The sequence below is a fragment of the Hemitrygon akajei genome, chromosome 1 (genome assembly GCF_048418815.1).
Source record: "Hemitrygon akajei chromosome 1, sHemAka1.3, whole genome shotgun sequence".
NCBI classification, from domain to species: domain Eukaryota; kingdom Metazoa; phylum Chordata; class Chondrichthyes; order Myliobatiformes; family Dasyatidae; genus Hemitrygon; species Hemitrygon akajei.
Window position 1 is genome coordinate 216,483,940 of NC_133124.1, and position 15,578 is coordinate 216,499,517.

The following is a 15,578-nucleotide window of genomic DNA, read 5'->3' on the forward strand; positions in this document are numbered from 1 at the left end:
ATAATCTGGGAGAGAGGGATAGAGAGGGAGTTATACTCTTGGAGAGAGGGGATAGAGAGGGAGTTATACACAAAGAGAGAGGGGATAGAGAGGGAGTTATACACAAGGAGAGAGAGATAAAGAGGGAGTTATACTCTTGGAGAGAGGGGATAGAGAGGGAGTTATACACCGGGAGAGAGGGATAGAGGGAGTTATACTCTGGGAGAGAGGGGATAGAGAGGGAGTTATACACAAAGAGAGAGGGGATAGAGAGGGAGTTATACACAAAGAGAGAAGGGATAGAGAGGGAGTTATACACAAAGAGAGAGGGATAGAGAGGGATTTATACTCTGGGAGAGAGGGGATAGAGGGAGTTATACACAAAGAGAGAGGGATAGAGAGGGAGTTATACACAAAGAGAGAGGGATAGAGAGGGAGTTATATACAAAGAGAGAGGGATAGAGAGGGAGTTATACACCAGGAGAGAGGGGATAGAGAGGGAGTTATACACAAAGAGAGAGGGGATAGAGAGGGAGTTATACACAAAGAGAGAGGGGAAAGAGAGGGAGTTATACACAAAGAGAGAGGGATAGAGAGGGAGTTATACACAAAGAGAGAGGGGAAAGAGAGGGAGTTATACACAAAGAGAGAGGGGATAGAGAGGGAGTTATACACAAAGAGAGAGGGATAGAGAGGGAGTTATACACAAGGAGAGAAGGATAGAGAGGGAGTTATACACAAAGAGAGAGGGATAGAGAGGGAGTTATACACAAAAAGAGAGGGATAGAGAGGGAGTTATATACAAAGAGAGAGGGATAGAGAGGGAGTTATACACCAGGAGAGAGGGGATAGAGAGGGAGTTATACACAAGGAGAGAGGGGATAGAGAGGGAGTTATACACCAGGAGAGAGGGGATAGAGAGGGAGTTATACACAAGGAGAGAAGGATAGAGAGGGAGTTATACACAAAGAGAGAGGGAGTTATACTCTGGGAGAGAGGGGATAGAGAGGGAGTTATATACAAAGAGAGAGGGATAGAGAGGGAGTTATACACCAGGAGAGAGGGATAGAGAGGGAGTTATACACAAAAAGAGAGGGATAGAGAGGGAGTTATATACAAAGAGAGAGGGATAGAGAGGGAGTTATACACAAAGAGAGAGGGATAGAGAGGGAGTTATATACAAAGAGAGAGGGATAGAGAGGGAGTTATACACCAGGAGAGAGGGGATAGAGAGGGAGTTATACACCAGGAGAGAGGGATAGAGAGGGAGTTATACACAAAGAGAGAGGGGATAGAGAGGGAGTTATACACAAAGAGAGAGGGATAGAGAGGGAGTTATACACAAAGAGAGAGGGGATAGAGAGGGAGTTATACACAAAGAGAGAGGGATAGAGAGGGAGTTATACACAAAGAGAGAGGAGATAGAGAGGGAGTTATACACAAAGAGAGAGGGGAAAGAGAGGGAGTTGTACACAAGGAGAGAGGGAAACCATAGTATGGCAGCATTGTAGTGAGGCATCTAGCATAGTCCCACCGCTATCTGGAGGAAATCTTACATTTACTCCACGACCACATGGATCTTCTCCAGCTGCTCTGGATTCCTCCCACATTCCAGAGACACACGGGTAAGGGTCAGTAAATTGCGGGCATGCTACGCTGTCATCCAAAGCATGGCGACACTTGCGGGCTGCCCCAGCCAATCCTCGGACTGCGTTGATCGTTGATTGAAAACGGCATCACTGGCTCTGATGGTGTATCTAGACGTGCATCTAATCTGTGTCAGCCATCTAGCTGGAGTGTTCAAATGCATCTTCAGCTGTAGTCGGAGATTCCCACCTGCTTCGAAATGGCAGCAATCATTCCAGTGCCCAAAAAGAGCAGTAACTACTGCCCGGTAGTGCTTGCTAAGAGGTTGGTTAGGGCTAGAATTAACCCCTGCCTGAGCAAGGTCCTGGACCCGCTGCCACAACAGGTCTAAAGCACCCACAACCTCACTGGCTCTCCACCGGGCTTTGGAGCACCCAGACAACAACAAAACACACGTCACGATGTTGAACACCATCATCCCCTCAGTATTAATCACCAAGTTCAAAACCTGGGCTTCTGTACCTCCCTCTCAACTTGATCCTCGACTTCATTATCGGGAGACTACAGTCAGTGCAGATCAATCTCTTCTTTGTTGACAATCAAATGTTCTATAGGTCAGTTGTGGAGAGCGCCCTCTTCTTTGTGGTGGCGTGTTGGGGAGGAAGCATTAAGAAGAGGGACGCCTCACGTCTTAATAAGCTGGTAAGGAAGGCGGGCTCTGTCGTGGGCAAAGTACTGGAGAGTTTAACATCGGTAGCTGAGCGAAGGGCGCTGAGTAGGCTACGGTCAATTATGGATAACTCTGAACATCCTCTACATAGCACCATCCAGAGACAGAGAAGCAGTTTCAGTGACAGGTTACTATCGATGCAATGCTCCTCAGACAGGATGAAGAGGTCAATACTCCCCAATGCCATTAGGCTTTACAATTCTACCGCCAGGACTTAAGAACTTTTTAAAAGCTATTATTAATGCTTTTTGAGACGGTGATTTAGATGCATATCATTTTTTTTTACTGAGTTAAGTATTGTATGTAATTAGTTTTGCTACAACAAGTGTATGGGACATTGGAAAAAAAGTTGAATTTCCCCATGGGGATGAATAAAGTATCTATCTATCTATCTATCTATCTATCAACTCAGGCACACCTTAAAGATGCGTGCTTAGTCGGCGGCTCTACTCTCTCTACGCCCGTGACTGTGGCTAGGCACTGCTCACACCCCATTTACAAATTTGCCGAGGACACCACAGTTGTTGGTGAGATCTCAGATGGCGATGAGAGGCGTACGCGGGTCAGACGGACTGGCTGGTTGAGTGGTGTTGCAACGGCCATCTCACACTTAGAGTCAGCAAGACCAAGGATCTGATTCAGGAAGGGGAAGTCCTCTGTGGTGAAAAGCGTGAGCAGCTTCAAGCTCCTGGTATCAAGATCCCAGAGGAGGCACACCAGCTCTACTTTATCAGGAGTTTGTGGAAATTTCATACAAAGAGTCTTGCAAATTTCTACAGATGTTCAGTGGAGAGCATTCTGACTGGTTATATCGTAAAGAGAAGAGATTCTGGAGATGCAGGACACTGAAAGTAACACACATAAAATCCTGGAGAAACTCAGCAGGTCAGCCATTTTGGGCTGAGACCCTTTATCAGGTCTCCTGTTTAAATGTTTATTCCTCTCCATTTTGACCTGCTGAGTTAGAACATAAAATATAGAACACAGAAATTTACAGTACATCACAGGCCCTTTGGTCAACAATGTTGTGCTGACCGTGTATCCTACTCTAGAAGCTGCCTAGAATTTCCCTACCGCATAGCCTCCATTGTTCTAAGCTCTATGCACCTATCTAACAGGCTCTTAAAAGACCCTGTTGTATCCGTTTCCACCACCACCACTGGCAGTGTATTCCACACACCCACCACTCTCTGTGTGAAAAACTTACCCTTGACATCCCCTCTGCACCTATTCCAAACCCCTTAAAACTGTGCCCCTTGTTAGCCACTGGCTATCCAGACAATCAATGCCCCTCATCATCTTATACACCTCCATCAGGTCACCTCTCATCCTCCATTGCTCCGGGGAGTAAAAGCCAAGTCCTCTCAAACTATTCTCATAAGGGTATACCCTCCAATCCAGGCAACATCCTCGCAGATCTCCTCTGCACTCTCTCTACAGTTCCCAGCGTTTTGTGTGTGTTGCTCTGGTTGCATCACAGGCTGGTACAGAGGCTCCAATGCACAGGACTGCAAGAGGTTTCAGAGGGTTAGAGACTCAGCAGCTCCATCACCTCCCCACCATCGAAGAAATCCTCAAGAAGGCAGCATCCATTACTTAAAGATCCTCACAATCCGGAAGACGTCCCTGAAGACCCACATTCAAGGATTCAGAGACAACTTCTTCCTCTCCCTCATCGGATTTCTGAATGGTCCACAAACACTTGAACACTACTTTGCTATTCCTTATTTTTGCACTTTTGCATAAAATATATGCTATATGTTATATAAAAATGTAACAAATGGGATGTATGGGGTTTCCCAGGCAAGGGAAGCACCTCTGCTGAAGGGGCTCATTGTGTCTACTCCAGGGCCGTTGACTCAGCTTTGGTTCCCACCGGGCTCTCAGCTCTCACCTGTGGCTCCAAGTAGCTGTCTGCAAGTGACAGGGGCCACACCGCTTCGACAGGTGAGCTAAACCAGGTGGGTGTAGCTGGTGAGATAAGGGATTGCTTGTCTGAGCATGCAAAGTCGGCTCCAGTGGACTGGGCGGATGAGGTCCACAGTGAGATCCAACGGCCAGGAAGAGGGTACTGCAATGCTCCGTGGAGAGCGAAGAGCACGACACAGAAGACGTCACGGTCACCCACTGCAATCAAGGAAGACCCCAGTTTGTGATGCTTACTCGTACCACTGGACCCGGACTTCCAAGGTTGAGAGAGTGGAACTGCTCCAGTACAGCGGCTTTCCCACTTTAGAAACTCTCCCGCACAGGTTTCCTGTCATTGTCGGACATGACAGACAACCAACAAACTGGACAGCGGCTGCAAAACAACACATTTTACATACATAAACCTGACTGGGCGGCCCTCGTGCCTTCTAATCACATGGACTCCTGGTTGCTGGCCTTCATATGCGGAGAGGCAGTCTTGACTGTGGATGTCCTTTGCCACTGGCTTTGAACGTGGAGAATGCTGGCTGAATTTTGTTGTAGAGTTACAGGTTCATTCAAAAAGGAACCAGGCCCTTCAGCCCATCGAGTCTGCACCAACCGCCCATTTACACCACCCTCTGCTAACCCATTTATACCTCCCCATAGACCCATCAATTCTCCCCAATTCCACTATTTACCCCAAAGAGCTATTCACAATTAACCCTTTAGGCCTGGAAACATGCATAAACATACAGTACTGTGCAAAAGTCTTAGGCACACATAAAAGATTCTGTTAAAGCCAAGATGTTTTCAAAAATAATGATTTGAAAAGCTCCTAAATATCAAAAAAATTATTGTAAAGAGCAGTGAACAGTAAAAAAAAATCATATCAATGTTTGGTGTGATCACCCTTTGCCTTTAAAACTGCACCAATTCTCTTGGGTACACTGCAGTGCAGCTTTATAAGAAAATCAGCTGGTAGGTTGTTCCAAGCAGCTTAGAGAACTTGCCACAGTTCCTCTGCAGACCTTGGCTGTCTCGCTTGTTTCTGTCTCTCCAGATGATCCCAGATGTTGGGTTCAGGGCTCTGTAGTGGCCATTACCATCTGAAACCATCTAAAAAATCTAGAGTGCCCAAGACTTTTGCACATTACTGTATATGCAGAAAGGGCCAGTAACACCAGGAAGGATCTCACCCACCCTGCTCATAGACTGCTGTCCCATTCCCATTAGGGAGGGGGCTACAAAGCATCCAAGCCAGACTCCAGAAGTTATTTTCCCCAAGCAGTAAGGCTGATTAACACCTCATCCACTAACGCACCTCCCACCTGCACTAGAAACATAGAAAACCTACAGCACAATACAGGCCCTTTGGCCCACAATGCTGTGCCGAATATGTATTTACTTAGTAATTACCTAGGATTACCTATAGCCTTCTATTTTTCTAAGCTCCATGTACCTGTCCAGGAGTCTCTTAAAAGACCCTATCGTATCCGTCTCCACTACTGTCACCGGCAGCCCATTCCACGCTCTCACCACTCTGCAAAAAGAACCTACCCCTGCCATCTCCTCTGTACCTACATCCAAACACCTTAAAACTGTGCCCTCTCGTATTAGCCATACTTCACCATTTCCTGTCAGACAACTTATACATACACATATGTCACTTTATGGACATACAATCAATGTAGATATGTTATCTTAAGTTTTTGTAATTATTTATGTTTTTTAATTATTGTGTTTTTTTTGCACTGCATTGGAGTAACAATTATCCTTTACACCTGTGCACAGGAAATGACATTAAACAGTCTTGATTCACTGCTGAACAATCTTGCATGGATTTGGGATGTCGGGTGGGGGGGGGGGGGGAGCAGGATCATCTGGAAGAACCTGCAAACTCCTCACATTCAGCACCCTGAGGCAAGGACCGAGCCTGGGTCCCTGAAGATGTGAGACAGTATCTCCATGGCAACAGAAGTCAGGCCCTACAAAACATTAACGTCTGACTCATAGGGTAAAAAAAACTAGGAAAGAGGGCACTCAGACTGTAGAGGGAACAAACCAAATAAATAGAAGCACACAGAAAGATGATAAAATTCAGAGCTGAAACACTAAGCAACTTGGGCATGTAACAACTCATCAGATTTCATTCATTCAACATCAGATGTGATGAATATCAGAGAGTAATAGCAGGCCATTTGGCCCAACTGGTACATACTAGCCACATCATCCTCCCTCATAGTCCCATAACCCTCCAAGTACCTCTCCAAATGCCTCAAAAGCTTTACAATTGTACCTGCCTCAATCACTTCCTCTTGCAGCTCATTCCAGGTACTCGATACCCCCTGTGTAAAGGGGTGACCTCTCAGGTCTCCCTTCAATCTCTCCCCCCACCCCCTTGTATCTGTGCCCTCTAGATTTGGGCTCCCCAACCCACCAAGGGGAAAGACTATCACTGTGCACTTATCCATACCCCTCGGGTTTATAAACATCTACGAGGTCACTTCTCATTGTCCTCCGCTCCAAGAAATAAAGATCTAGCATGGCCAACGTCTCTTGAGAACTCAGCTCCTCCAGGCACCATCCTTATAAATTTCTTCTGCACCCTCTCCAGCTTGACAATGTTTTTCCTATTAAAAGCTGACCAAAACCGTACACAATACTCTGAGTGTGGTCAGACAGACAGACATACTTTATTGATCCCGAGGGAAATTGGGTTTCATTACAACCGCACCAACCATGAGTAGTGAAGAAATATAGCAATATAAAACCATAAATAATTAAATAATAATAAGTTAATCATGCCAAGTGGAAATAAGTCCAGGACCAGCTCAGGGTGTCTGACACTCCGAGGGAGGAGTTGTAAAGTTTGATGGCCACAGGCAGGAATGACTTCCTATGACGCTCAGTGTTACATCTCGGTGGAATGAGTCTCTGGCTGAATGTACTCCTGTGCCGAACCAGTACATTATGGAATGGATGGGAGTCATTGTCCAAGATGGCATGCAACTTGGACAGCATCCTCTTTTCAGTCACCACCGTCAGAGAGTCCAGTTCCACCCCCACAACATCACTGGTCTTACGAATGAGTTTGTTGATTCTGTTGGTGTCTGCTACCCTCAGCCTGCCTGCCCCAGCACACAACAGCAAACATGATAGCACTGGCCACCACAGACTCGTAGAACATCCTCAGCATCGCCCGGCAGATGTTAAAGGACCTCAGTCTCCTCAGGAAATAGAGACGGCCCTGACCCTTCTTGTAGACAGCCTCAGTGTTCTTTGACCAGTCCAGTTTATTGTCCATTTGTATCCCCAGGTATTTGTAATCCTCCACCATGTCCACACTGGTCTCACCAACATAACATTCCTATTCCTGAACTCGATGCCCTGACTGATGAAGGCCAGCACGTTAAGATCCCTCTTCACCACCTTGTCTAGCTACGTGGCTGCAAACTGTACACCTGTGCTCCCAGGTTCCTCTGTTCCACAACGCTCATCAGTGCCCGGCCATTCCCTGCACTGGTCCGCAAATCACCTCACACTTACCCAAGATGAAATCCATTCGCTGTTCCTCAGCCCTTTTCACTAACCAATCAAAATCTCTTTGTAACTCATTGTAACCTGCTTCACCATCAAAAGAACCCCCTAATTGTGTATCATTATCAAACTTATTAATTGTGCAATGTTGATTCACATCCAGAACATGAACACAAGAGCTTCTATAGACGCTGGAAATCTTGAGCAACACACATGAAATGCTGGAGGAGCACAGCAAGTCAGGCAGCATTTATGGAGTGGAATAAAGAGTCAACGTTTTGGACTAAAACTTCTCCTTATGAAAGGTCTCAGCCCAAAACATCGTCTGTTTATTCCCCTCCTCCAAGAGGACCACAACCTTGTCATTGGGTTTGGAGGCTTGTGTGCCTCAAAGACTCAGAGAGCTACGTTGGCTGGAGTCAGGGCTTTATGCTTTGGCTCCTGATAGGGTCACCCATGCCAAACAGGTCAAAGGGTGGAGGTCAGACCAAGAGTGGTCCACCGGTCCTCCAGGTTCGGGGGTTCAGCTCAGGGATAACAACCGTGACTGGTAAAGCAAATTGTTATGGAAAGAGCAATGAAGAATCCTTCTGTTTCTGAGAGCGATGGTATTACCAAGTCTCTACCTGGGACATGCGTGACTGCCAGTAGTGGAAACCAAGAGGAAGCTACTGACACGATGAAGGAAGCCCTGAACACCACCAGAGATGGAGGACCTTCATTGCTGTCCTAAATGCCAGTGGTGTAATGGGCCTGACTTACTGAGTTCCTCCAGCATTTTGTGTGTGATGCACATTAACATTCATCATGAGTAACATACATGCCAACGCTGTCCACTGGGGCACTCCGCTAGGCGTGGGCATCCAGTCAGAGAATCGACCTTCAACCATCATCCCCTCCCTCCTATCATCAAGCCAATTCCGAATCTGCCTCCCTAACTCCCCCTGAATCCCATTCAATCACACCTTCCGGATCAGCCTGCACAAGTCCATCCAGACAACATCCACCGCCCTATCTTCATCTGCCCTTGGTTAACTCACCAAAAAAAAGCCCCAAAAGATGAGTCAGACATAATGTCCCCAGGCATAAGAGCATAACACAATGGAGCACCATTAGGCCATTTGGCCCATCAATTCCCACCATTTGGTCATGGCTGATCCATTTTCACTCTCAATCCCATTCTCCCCCATAACCTTGCGCACCCTGACTAATCAAGAACCTACTGTCCTCTGCCTTAAACATACCCAATGACCTGGCCTCCACAACAGTCTGTGGTAATGAATTCCAGAGATTCCTCACCCTTTGGCTAGAGCTATACTCTTATCAGGCCTTGACCATCCAAGCGATGGTAGATCTGGTCCCTCAGAATTCCCTCCAGTAACTTCCCTACAACTGGTCCAACTCAGTAGTTCCATTGCAAGTCGCTGCTTCACCAATGCAAAACCAACTTCTGGAGGTTCGCCATGAGAACAAGTCGCGGAAAGCGGGGACCAGTAACTAACTCATCAGGTTTGCCGAGAGTTCCCGGGCACAGGGCATGGGCGCTCACCGGTCCCGCACCCCTCCGGGAGAGTGCGGGCATTCACCGGGCACAGGGCATGGGCGCTCACCGGTCCCGCACCCCTCCGGGAGAGTGCGGGCATTCACCGGGCACAGGGCATGGGCGCTCACCGGTCCCGCACCCCTCCCTCCGGGAGAGTGCGGGCATTCACCGGGCACAGGGCATGGGCGCCCACCGGTCCCGCACCCCTCCCTCCGGGAGAGTGCGGGCATTCACCGGGCACAGGGCATGGGCGCTCACCGGTCCCGCACCCCTCCCTCCGGGAGAGTGCGGGCATTCACCGGGCACAGGGCATGGGCGCTCACCGGTCCCGCACCCCTCCCTCCGGGAGAGTGCGGGCATTCACCGGGCACAGGGCATGGGCGCTCACCGGTCCCGCACCCCTCCCTCCGGGAGAGTGCGGGCATTCACCGGGCACAGGGCATGGGCGCTCACCGGTCCCGCACCCCTCCCGGGAGAGTGCGGGTATTCACCGGGCACAGGGCATGGGCGCCCTCCGGGAGAGTGCGGGTATTCACCGGGCACGCGCCCCAGGTGCCGAGTCCGGGCATTTACCGGGCGCGCGATCCGGGGGGTGGGGGCAGAGTGCGGGCGGTAACCGGGCGCGCTCCCGGTGGTGGGGGGGAGTGCGCGCCGTATCCCCCTCTCCCCTCTGGGAAAAGGCTGCCCCCGCCGGACTTTGGAGAGCAGCGCTTGCGGACTGAAGGGGTGCGAGAAGTTTGGGCAGCGGCCGACTGCGGAAAGTTACCGGCGCCCCGTCCCGTTGCCTCCTCACTCACTCACCGACCCCGTACTTGTCCCGGCGGCTCGGCGTCCAGCGGGACATGGCTCGCCCGGCTCGGCTCCGCTCAGCGCCCGCTCCGCTGCTCGCCCGCACCGCGGTTTTGCGCCATGTTGAGCGGGGGGCGGAGAGACAGAGAGTTGTTCATCGCCGCCTCAGCCCCTCCCGGCGGCCGCTCTCCGCTCGGCCTGAGCGCTCGGTGAGGGTCTCTCCCCTCTCCCTAACTCCCCACCGACTGAGCAGGAGGACAGAACTCTCCCCACCCTCCGTCCGTCCCTCCCACCCCTCCCATCACTCCAACCCTTGTGTCTGTGTAGCACCGAGGGGGAGGGTTGTTGGGATCCCGGGAGGGCTGTTGGGATCCCTGACAGAGGAGGTCAGATTAATGAGGGCAGGGAGTTGGAAGCTTTTCCCGAAAAGCAGGTACATAAAAAACAGGAGTGGAGTCGGGAGGTTGAGAGGGCAGCTGAGGGGGGAGAATTCTACCCCCAGAGTGAGATCGGACACTGGGCTGGGGAGGCAATGGTGGAGGCAGCCGCTCTCGAACTTTGAAAGAGGGCATGGCAGGGTGTGGGTTCAAGGTGGTCGGTTTAACAGGAATCCGCGGAGAAACACCTTAACCCAGTGGGTAGAATGAACCGGCAGAGGAACTGCTTGAGGCCGGTATATTAACAACGTTTCTAGAGCACTTGGACAGGGACACGGAAAGGAAAGGTTTACAGGAAGGGCGCCAAATATTTTTTTTATGCCCAGGACCCCAATCACTAACGGGGGGGGGGGGTCTCTTGCCAACCCTCGCTTTAGAGGGATATGGGTCAAGCTCAGGCAAATGGGACTAAGCTGGGAAGGGAATCTTAGTTAGCATGGACCAGTGGGGCAGAAGGGCCTGTTTCTACACTGTTTGACTCTATGACTGGGTATCTGGATGAGGCGTGTAAGGTCCCGGTGTGGTGGCATAGCAGTTAGTGTATCGCTGTAGAGCACAGCGATTACTGATCTGGATTCTGTCCCTGCCTGGAATATACATTATTACTTGTTAATTTATTTGTGTTTTGTGTGCACCTCAGTCCAGAAGAACGTTGTTTCATTTGATAGTATAAATGTCATCATCATTGTCATTATGTGCTGTGTCCCATGACATGGGCGACCACGGTCTTACCAAGACCATGATTGCTCTCGACAAATTTTTCTACAGAATTGGTTTGCCATTATCTTTCTCTAGCCAGTGCCTTTACACGAAGGGTGACCCCAGCCATTATCAATACTCTTCAAAGATTGTCTGTTTGCCTGGCGTCAGTGGTCACATAACCAGGACTTGTGATCTGCACCAGCTGCTCATACAACCATCCACCACCTGCTCCCATGGCTTCATGTGATCCTGATCGGGGGGGCTAAGCAGGTGCTACACCTTGCCCAAGGGTGACCTGCAGGCTAGCGGAGGGTAGGAGTGCCCTGCACCTCCTTTGGTAGAGATGTGTCTCCACACTGCCACCCTGAGTATACATGTATATAAACAAGAGAAAATCTGCAGATGCTGGAAATCCAGAGGAACACACACACACACAATGCTGGAGGAACTCGGCAGGCCAGGCAGCATCTATGGAAAAGAGTACAGTTGACGTTTTGAGCCAAAACCCTTCAGCAGGGTCTGCGGTTTGTGTGTGTTGCTGTACCTGTACGCAGCTGAACTTGTACATCTTCCCTGTGTGGATTTCCTCCAGGTGCTCTGGTTTCCTCTCAAGAACAGTTACTACTCCACAACCATCAGGCTTTTGAATGAAAGGAGACAACTACATTCTTTTGTCCATCCATTTAGATATTCGCACAACCAATGATCTCACTTTAAAGACTCTTTATCCCCTTATCTCATTATTTATGACTATTTATTTATATTTGCATTTGCACAGTTTGTTGTCTTCTGCACTCTGGTCGATCTTTCACTGATCCTGTTACAGTTACTATTCTATAGATTTTCTGAGTGTGCCCACAGGAAAATGAATCTCAGGGTTGTATGCGGTGACATGTATATACTTTATTCGAACGCTCCAAACTCACATGGTTAGAGTTAGTGAGCTGTGGGTATGTTGGCATCAGAAGTGTGGCGACTCTTGCAATCCTTGCCAATGTGGTTTGACATAAATGGCGCGATTCGCGGTCTTGATGTAACAAATACAGCCAATCTTGTTGCCAGATCTTTGGAATGCTGGTGGATGGGGTCAGTATAGAAGGCGACGTGATGATCAGTCTCGATACGATGGGCTGAATGGCCTGTTGCAGTGCCATGTCAGTCTGTGGGTAGAACAGATTCTTTACAGCCAGGTGCATTGTGAAGGGTGAGTGGGAAGAGAATGCAGTGGGAATACGTTCAAAGGTTCACTTAATATCCGAGAAGTAGGCTGTGCACAACCTGAAATTCTTACTCTTCACATCCATGAAACAAGAAACCCCACAGAATGAGCGATAGACTCACCGACGCCCTCCTTTCCACAAGAATAGGCATACAAAATTATGAGGGGTATCAACAGGGTGAAAGCATGCAGGCTTTTTCCCCCTCGGGTTGAAGGGGATTAGAATTGGAGGTCATGTGTTAAGGGTGAAAGGCGGGTGGTGGGAGTGTGAACGAGCTGCTATTGAAAGTGGTGGACATGGACTTTATTGTAACATTTAAGGGAAGGTTGGGGATGTCCGTGGATGGGGAGTGATTTGGACATGGAACATAGTGCAGCACATCACAGGCCCTTCGGCCCATAATGTTGTGCTAACCCTCAAACCCTGCCTCCCATATAACCCCCCACCTTAAATTCCTCCATATACCTGTCTAGTAGTCTCTTAAACTTCACTAGTGCATCTGCCTCCACCACTGACTCAGGCAGTGCATTCCATGCACCAACCACTGAGTAAAAAACCTTCCTCTAATATCCCCCTTAAACTTCCCTCCCCTTACCTTAAAGCCATATCCTCTTGTACTGAGCAGTGGTGCCCTGGAGAAGAGGCGCTGGCTGTCCACTCCGTCTATTCCCCTTAATATCTTGTACACTTCTATCATGTCTCCTCTCATCCTCCTTCTCTCCAAAGAGTAAAGCCTTAGCTCCCTTAGATTTGGAGGGTTATTGTTCAGCTACAGGTAGAAGGGACTCAGCCTGGGGTCCACAGACCCCTCGGTTAATGGTCGGGGTTCATAGCATAAAAAGGTTGGGAACCCCTGGTCCAGGCAGAAGATCAGGTCAGAATAGACTAGATGGGCCAAAGGACCTGTTTCTGTGCTTTAATGCTCTCTGACTCTTTGGGACTCCATGATGGGTGATAATACAGAGAGCGTATGTGTAGGGACAGAACTGGGAAATGGGAACGGTGGAGAATTGCTTTCATGGGCTGCCATGGTGCTGATGGGCCGGATGGGCTCTTGGATTGCCTGACTCCATTCCCCACAGCTTTGTTGGGAAACCTCGCCCTGTGCTCCCAGATCACGGAGTAGATTTAATTGGCAAATCGACAGCTGTTCCACAGATGTCCACAGGATCGTTCTCCCTGTGTGGGAGGCAGTTAGGGCGCGACAGTGTTGCTTCACAGTTCTGCTGAACGGGTTCAATCCTGACCTCTTTCGCTGACAAAGTTCAAAATGAATTTATTATCAAAGTAATACGTATACTGTATGTCACCATATACTACCCTGAGATTCATTTTCATGCAGACACTCACAGTAGTACAAAGAAATACAGTGGAATCGATGAAAAACTACACAGAGACAAAAACGGACTACCGCTGTGTAAAAGAGCCGGTTGGTGGTGTAGTGGCATCAGCACCGGACTTTGAGGTGAGTGGTCCCGGGTTCGATTCCGGCCGGCTCCTCGCAGGCTTCCCGTTCAGGCTGGGTTGAGCGTCTAGCTCGCAACCCGGCCTCGTAAAAAGTAGTCAAATGCTCCGGAAACAGCGCAAATGACACCCGAGGAGAAACAACAACTGCGTGCAGAAGAAGACAAACTGTGTAAATTAATCCGTTAATTAAACTGAGAACGTGAGTTGTATGAGAACATGAGTCCTTGAAAGTGAGTCTGTAGGTTGTGGAATCAATTCGGAGTTGCGGTGAATGAGGTTATCCACGCTGGTTCAGGAGCCTGATGGTTGAAGAGTAAAGCTCCTGTAACTCCTGCTTTATGGCGACAGCAAGAAAAGAGCACGGTCTAGGTGGTGGGTGCCCTTGATGATGGATGCTACCTTCTTGTAAATGTGCTCAATGCAGGGAGAGCTGTGCCTGTGACAGACTGTGCTGTATCCACCACATTTTGGAGCCTTGGTGTTTCCGTGCCAGTCAGTGTGGACTGTGCCCATTCCCCCTGTGACCACTCGGGTTTCCCTGAGTGCTCCAGTTTCCTCCCACATCCCAGAGCCATGCAGGTGGGTGGGGTAATTGATCATAGTGGTTTGCCCCTCCTGTGAGTAAAGAGGAAGGATCAAAAGGCAGTAATTAGGCTTGTGAGAGAGTTGGATATCAGGAAGAGGGGGATTGGGACTGATAGGGTTGTTCCCTAGAGCTAGCATTGATCTGATGGGATGAATATGCTCTTTCTGTGTTGTTATAGGGCAATAACCATAGAGCAGCTGCCCTTTGGTGCTAATCGCATGGAAATGGTTGTCACCAGCAAGGCCAGTACTTATTGCCCTTTCCGAGTTACAGCCAGTATTTATTGCCCCTTCCGAGTTACCCTCCCCTTGAGAAGGTGGGGGTGACCACCTTGAGTCCCTGCATTGTTTCTGGTGAAGGTGGTACAAGTATGCTTTTGTGAGTGGGAAGTCCCAGGATGTAGATCCAATCATGTAAGTGCCCTGCACTACCAGCTCTGGATCCAGTGAGGGGGAATGCCCAGGACTATCAGTTCCAGATCCAGTGAACATCCAGGACTACCAGCTCTGGATCCAGTGAAGGTGAATGCCCAGGACTACCAGCTCAGGATAGATTTCAAGGGAATCTACAGATAGTGTTGTGTGATTAGCTTTATTTGTCACATGCAAATTGAAACATACAGTGAAATGGGCTGTTTACATCCAATGACCACCCCTTGCCCCTCCCACAACTCCGTGGCGTGTAGCCCGGAGGCAGCCCGCAAGAGCCGCCATGCTTCTGGCGCACGTCACATGCCTTTGGGATGTGGATGGAAATCGAGAAACCCCAGTGGTCACAGGGAGGACGTGCAAACTCCAGACACACTCGCACACGCACACACAAAGACACAGCGTGCTACTGGGGTAGCTGTGAGCAGCTCCCTTTGTGCAGAAACCGTACATCTGGAAGGCAGAACACACACACAAGCACGTAGTCCCAGATGTCAGAACTGAACCTGGGTCTCCGGCGCGGAGAGACAACGGCTCAGTCCACTGTGCAGCCAGGACAACCGCGGGTAATCGAGGTCAGAACCCTCGTGGGCTTCCCAGGTGAGCTGCAGGTATCGGTTTCTGTATCACTGAGACCTTTGATCAGAGTCTGGGTGTGTTCT

The 15,578-nt window shown here is 49.4% G+C and overlaps 1 protein-coding gene across 4 annotated transcripts in view; it reads right to left on the bottom strand.

The window, feature by feature from the left end:
• Positions 1 to 10,335, bottom strand: part of dock5 (dedicator of cytokinesis 5) — a 205,164-nt gene extending 194,829 nt beyond the window's left edge. For all 4 annotated transcript variants that reach the window (XM_073060921.1, XM_073060902.1, XM_073060912.1 and 1 more), the window contains exon 1: positions 10,089 to 10,335. In XM_073060921.1, coding sequence (XP_072917022.1) covers positions 10,089 to 10,131 — 43 coding nt within the window. In that variant the 5' untranslated portion in view covers positions 10,132 to 10,335. The remainder of the gene's footprint in view (positions 1 to 10,088) is intronic.
• Between the last annotated feature and the right edge of the window lie 5,243 nt (positions 10,336 to 15,578).